The sequence below is a fragment of the Vicia villosa genome, linkage group LG1 (genome assembly GCF_029867415.1).
Source record: "Vicia villosa cultivar HV-30 ecotype Madison, WI linkage group LG1, Vvil1.0, whole genome shotgun sequence".
Lineage (NCBI taxonomy): Eukaryota > Viridiplantae > Streptophyta > Magnoliopsida > Fabales > Fabaceae > Vicia > Vicia villosa.
The window spans coordinates 39719637-39726496 of record NC_081180.1 but is presented as its reverse complement, the minus strand read 5'-3'; the positions used below and the strand labels follow the sequence as shown (position 1 = coordinate 39726496).

At 33.7% G+C, this 6860-nt stretch overlaps 1 protein-coding gene across 1 annotated transcript; it reads left to right on the top strand.

Annotated features, from left to right (window-relative positions):
• Positions 1-708: 708 nt before the first annotated feature.
• LOC131618104 (uncharacterized) lies at positions 709-1904 on the top strand. Its single transcript, XM_058889400.1, has 3 exons — positions 709-813; positions 945-1281; positions 1396-1904. The coding sequence occupies exons 1-3, from the start codon at positions 709-711 to the stop codon at positions 1902-1904; spliced, it is 951 nt and encodes a 316-aa protein (XP_058745383.1).
• The last annotated feature ends 4956 nt before the right edge of the window (positions 1905-6860 follow it).

The window sequence follows — 6860 nt, the reverse complement described above, 5'->3', positions numbered from 1 at the left end:
TGCTTAAGGGGAGTGAGACAGGGTGATCCTCTCTCTCCTCTGCTCTGTTGCCTTGCTGAGGAGGTTTTAAGTAGAGGCCTCACTTCTCTAGTGGACAATAAAATGCTCTCAGCCCTAAAAGGAAACAAAGACATGAACATCCATACTAATTCCCTATATGCTGATAATATTATGCTTTTTTGTTTTGATTTAGACTCAAATATACAGGTCCTCGCCCAATTTTTTGCTAGGTATGTAGATACCTCGGGGCAGATTATTAACCCTCAAAAGTCAACCATTTTTGGAGGATCTTTTGCTAGTAACAGGCTGCAGCAGATTGCTTCTTCTATAGGTTTCAAAATCGGAACTCTTCCTTTCACTTATCTTGGAATCCCAATCTTCAAAGGCAAACCAAAAGAATTCATCTTCAGCCCATTATAAACAAGATTAAAGTCAAATTAGCCTCTTGGAAAGCAAACATGCTATCTTTTGCTGGCAGAGTACAACTTATCAAAAGTGTTCTTTATAGTATGCTCATTTACTCTTTCAATATTTACTCTTGGCCTAAATCATTGTTGAAAGAGCTGGAAATGATCTTCAGGAATTTTGCTTGGAGTGGTAACTTAAATTATGTATCTTGGAAAACAATTTATACTCCTACTGATTGTGGTGGATTAGGCATCAAATCCCTCTCCAACATAAATGAGGCATCCATGCTGAAGTTATGTCATGACATGTTCAACTCTGATAATCAATGGACAGTCTTTCTTAGAAGCACAGTCATTAGAGGCAACTATTGCATCAAATATCACATATATTCCTCAATCTGGTCAGGTATCAAATCTTATTTTCCAACTTTAATGTCCAACTCTTCCTGGCTGATAGGCAATGGAAATAAAATTAGTTTATAGACTCATGACTGGTCTGAGGTAGGAAACCTCATGAATCACTTTAACCTACCTTAGTCTTTGGCTTATAATCTCCAAGCAAAAGCGGTAGATTTCATCCTCAATTACCAATGGAATTTTCCAGCACAGTTACTTGATATGTTTCCAAATATTAAAGATATTTCTAACAACAGTGTCATTCCCATTGAGCCAAAAGAGGACAAATTATTATGGAATCACACAACTACAGGTGTTTTATCTCTACAAGATGCTTACTCTTTCATTAGCAAATCTTATCAACATCACCTTTGGTCCAAGTTCATCTGGAATCCTGCAATTCCTCCTTCCAACTCAACTCTGATGTGGAGGATTATTCATAGGAAGATGCCAACAGATGAAAATCTTGCTATTAGAGGTTGTCATCTGCCTTCTATGTGCTCATTATGTAACAAGAATCCTGAATCCTCTAGGCATCTTTTCTTTGACTGCCAATTTTCTTTAAAATTATGGAACTGACTGCAAAATACAGTAAAACAACCCATTGATCTTACCTCAGCAATAACCACTCTCAATATCAGCAAAAAAGGTTGGAATCCTCAGTGTGCTTTGATCATCACTGCAGCAGTGATGGTTGTTTTTAAGGCAATATGGTACTGCAGAAATCAGATTAGATTCAAAGGTAAACAAGTCTCTCAAAATGCCATCATCTCCTCCATTATTGCTTCTGTTGCCCTGACAGGAAATTCCACCAAGCTTGCTACTGGATCTTCCATCTATGAGTTCACGATTCTAAAAGCCTTTAGTGTTCAAACTAATCACCCCAAAGCTCCTCAAATCATAGAAGTTATCTGGTGCCCTCCCTTTGGTCAATGGCTGAAATGCAACACGGATGGATCGGCATTAGGTAGCCCTGGTTTATCTGCTTGTGCTGGTATTTATAGGAATAACATAGGAGATTGTGTAGGATGCTTTGCTTCTCATCTTGGTACTCAGAATTCTTTCTTTGTTGAGCTTATGGCTATCATTTTGGCCATTTAAACAAGCCAAAAATAACAATTGGAATTACATTTGGATTTAAACAGATTCCAAAATTGCTGTCGCAACCTTCTCCAAACCTTTGCAAGTCCCTTGGCAATTAAGAAACAGGTGGTCCAACTGCATTGCAATTTCTAGGATCATGCACTTTTGGATCTCCCACACATATAGAGAAGGAAACCGTTGTACCGACACTCTAGCTAACATTGGCCTCTCGCTTGAAGGATTTCTTTGGTGGTATTCTCCACCTATTGCTATTAGAAAAGAAATAGTTCTTAACAAATTGGGAATGCCCAATTTTAGATTTTCTCACTAATTTTGTTCTATCTTTTTTGGCTTCTTTGTGGTTTTGGCCTTACCCATCTTTTTCTTTTTCATTTTAATATATGAGAGTTATATAAAAAAATTATTTTAATTTAATTTTTTTATATGCAGCTAGTAAAGAAATATTAGAATATTATAAATTGAACAAGATATTCAACACAAAGAGATCTCCAAAGAGATTTTCTTAATGGGACCAAGCCACTCATAATTTTTTTTCCAAATTCTTGCCGCTACCACACAACCCCCTAAAATATGCGGTAAAGATTTCTCCTCCAACAAACACAAGACACAATATAAATCTCTACTATCACTAAAATTCCCCTCTTATGCAATTGATCTTTGGTTGCATTTCTATTGTGAATAAGATGCCATCTTGGAAAAAAAATAGACAGAGCTTTTACCTTCCACAGATGATTGGTTGCACTAGCAATTACCAGATTAAGTGGAGGTCCAGAAAATTTGACTTTGAACCTATCGTAACAAGATTTAACGGTGAAGATCCCATCCGAATTCTTACTCCACCTAAACGAATCCATAACGTTCTTCCTCATAAACTAATAAATAGTGAGAAATAATTGAAACTAATTTTAAGCCATGAATGTGAAACCCTAGATAATAATTAATTTTAAATACTGAAAAATAATGGAACATCTAAAAGAAAAATAATAACATTCAATTATTGCTTGCAGAAAAATAATGGAACATCTAAAAGAAAATTTTATTTGGAAATTGAGAAGAAGAAAATTAAATCAAAAATGAAAAAACTAAAATTTTATGACAAATAAGAATGAAAATAAAATTTTATAAATATGAATAATATCAGACAAAAGCATAAGTACAAATTTTCACATTCAAATTGTAGGATATGTACAATTTATATATGCATCTTTATATGTGCATCCAAATTGCAAGAACGGTACATTTGCACTCTCATTTGACAATTTCATACCTATAAATTACAAAACTCTACCAAAATAACAATTACAATTAATATTTTAGAATTTGTAAATAAAATAAATTTGAATAAATGTAAAACATCTATAGTTTTGAAAGCTGTCTCTCCCCCCGAATTCAAAGCTGCCTCACAGTATTTGCCTCACAGTAACATTCTCTGCAAATCATGGAGATAGCCACTACTTTAGTTTTGAAAAAAGCTAATATTTATTGAAAACATGATAATGGTAAGAGAATATCCCAACATACACCAAAAGATATATGCCTGTGTTTGTGCTTAGTTAAGCATGAGTAACTATCTATAAAAGTGTTGGTGCAAAATCATGAAAAAAATCTACTAAATAAAAAAACAAAAGCAAAAGTAAAAGGTGAATTGGAATTTGGTTCATCTTACTTTGCCTAATCAACCAAATCCATGTCCCTGAATTCACTTTTTTTGCTTTGCCTAACTCTCTAAACTCTTGTCTCTTTTTCACAATCATATCCTCCCCCTAAAAACACAACATTTCTCTATAAGATCTTACCAATACAATCTTCCTCTCTCACAATATATATATATATATATATACATATATATATATATATATATATATATATATATATATCACTCTTAATTACTGTCTTTTATTTCTATTTTTCTTTTTTATATTAATAGCCATATCATTTTACCTACATTAATTAACACTGTATTTTATTACCAATAATCACCGCTTCTTCCACTAATTTATTTTTATCTTTTTAGGTTAAATATATAAATCCCCTGCAATGTTAGCGAATTCAGGTTTTAGCCCCTGATTGTCCTAGATTCTAATTTTAAGTGACTTCGCAGTATAGTTGAATTTTTATTTTAATTTTGATTTAATTTTTTTTAGCCACGTGGAATTTATTAATTTTTAAAATTTTTTTATTGTTTCTTATATTAATTTTTTTACGTTTTGTTTTTAATTAATATTTTTCATTTTGTTTTTAAATTTAGAAATTATTTAAATAAAAATTTGAAATTAAACATATTGGACCTGTGGCCCATTTACTCTTAGCCTATTTTCAAGTTATTAATCCCTATGTTGTTTTGCTTTATATACACTTAAGTTTCTTGCTCCAAAAACGATGTGGGACTATATCTGTTTCAGCTTGTTCCAGCTTGTTCAAGAAACCTGCCTGAGACTGCAAACTATCAAATGTTATCATTGTTTTTGAAAGACCACAAATGCCTAAACATATGGAAGACATAAAACAATAAACAAATAATATTTATTGGAAATCAAATAGAACATGCAAATTTAAGACTTGTCATTCAACCAAACAAGTCTTCATGGAACCACTAAACAAGTCTCCAACTAACTTGTTAAGAATTTGTGGCTCTCTTTAAACAACCACATGACATGGTAGAGAATTATGTTTCATAGAGACCATAATTTGATGCACTCAATAATCTTGTAAATTTTTTATGCAGCTTAGGAGCCAAACATGTTATCTGTCATACCATATTTCCTCTCTCTAATAAAAAAATAAAACATCCCAATGTTAAATAAATAATACATACATTGTAAGCTATAGTGGTTATTATATCAATACATTTGAGAAATATCAATACATATGATATGATGGTTATTATATAAATACATTTTTCCTGCTTGCAGCATTATTATGATACATTTGAAACACTATCCATATATTTGAAACAATCTAAATAGAATATGTTATTTTGCACTTCGTGGTGACTGGTGCAATTGGTTTCTATGCATGTTTCTGGAACTGTTGCATGCTATACTTATTGTTGTTGCATGCTTTAACTAGTTGATGATGATACATTAACATGCAATAGTTGTTGTTGTTGTTGCATGCTATAGTTGTCCTGAAACACTGAAGATATAGTTTGATCTGAAACAGTGAAGAAAAATATATATATCCAACCTTGCACATGAACTTGCAAGCTATAGTGGTAGTCTGACTGGAAAAACATTTAATCAAGTTGTTTCATCTATATAGGAGTCCCACATCGTTTGGTAGTAAAAAAATATTAGTCTTTATAAGTCAATCACTCATATGGGCATTTGAATTGAAAATAGGATGACAGTAAATGGGTCAAAAGCCCAATATGTTTGACAATAAATTTTTGTTTAAATAACATCTTAATTTAAAAACAAAACGAAAATTATAAATAAATAATTCACGTGGATTAAAAAACCAAAATATTCACTTGGATTAAAAAATTGATTAAAAAATAAACAAATACCACGTGGACCGCCACATATGTGATTAAAGAGAATCTTTGTTGCAACGTGGCAGGCAGGGGGCATATTGAAAGAATCTGAATATTACAAGGTTTGTTTTAAATTTTTTTTTACGAGGGGCTAAAATCTAAACTCGCTAACATTACAGTGGGATTTGTATATTTAACCCTATCTTTTTTTAATATTTACAACCATCGTTTTTTCCACTAACTCTCAATCATGGTAGTAAAAATAGGATTGATCCGGTGAGTCCAGCCAGTTAACCTGGAAACCACACCTTTGTCAGGTCAAAAACACTTCTAAAACTGGATATTAACAAAACTTGTAAATATTTTTTAAAACGTAAATAAACAGTAAAAACCTGTATAAATCAGTGGTTTTACGATTCTCCAGATTCTTTGTTTCTAATCTCGAAAAAAAATTAAAAATAACCATGTTTTAAAAAAAAAACAAAAAAACCATAATTTGGAAAAATTTACACAAGTGTCTAGGTTTGGTCGGGCACCCAAGTGCATGAGCCACTTGAGACGGTGCCTACCTTTGAATTTTAGGTGTATGCGCCATCTGAGATGGCGCCAATGTTGTCCCTAAATTAGGGTTGCCATCTCAGATGGCGCCTTAGTGTAATTGATTTTTTTTTTGTTTTTTAACAAATATTGATTGAATGATTGTAAAAAAAAAGTCGAAAACAAACAATTTCATTAATTTAAAATGACAGATACATTGGAAAGCAACAGAAACAACAATTGATAAAGGGAAAATTAAAATACGATTAGTGTCTCTCTTCACCGTAACGCACGTCAGTTCCGCATCTAGAAGCTTGCCAAACACGTGGAACATGTGTAATGCCGCGAGCCCACCCCTTCCCCTTTGTGGTTCTTGTCGTGTCTGTGTGGATGGCCCTGGAATTGTATCGTCAATAAGGTCGGTGTCAAGGAAATTATCAAGGCCACCATAATGTCTGAGAAGTCGACTATCGTAAATTCGGTTACCCATTCCCTCATAGCTTTGAAATGGTGGTGGGGGAGGAGGTGGAGTTATGATTTCTGGTTGGTAGCACTCAGCGGCACTTGCATTGCCTTGATAAAAGGAAAATGTTTCGGTTGGTGTTGCGTAGCCATATGGGCTACAGTGATGAGAGGCTTGTGATATTAATGGGTCGCAGCGGTCACATTCATCTTGTGGACCCAAGTCAAGACTTAGTTGGATTCTTGAGGAACCAACCTCGTTGTGTTGGCTGAATGATCTAGAGGAGCCTGCCTCTTGGTACTGGGTGGGTCGTCTACGGTTTTGGCGAGGTGGTTGACTGTGTGGTTGAAATAGTGATTGGGACTGGGTTTGATATGGCTTGTGTTCTTGGTATTGGTCTTGCTGTTGGTAAAGTGGTTGGGACTGAGTTTGGAATGAGTTGTACTATTGGTAGTTGTGTTGTTGGAGTTGTACTGGT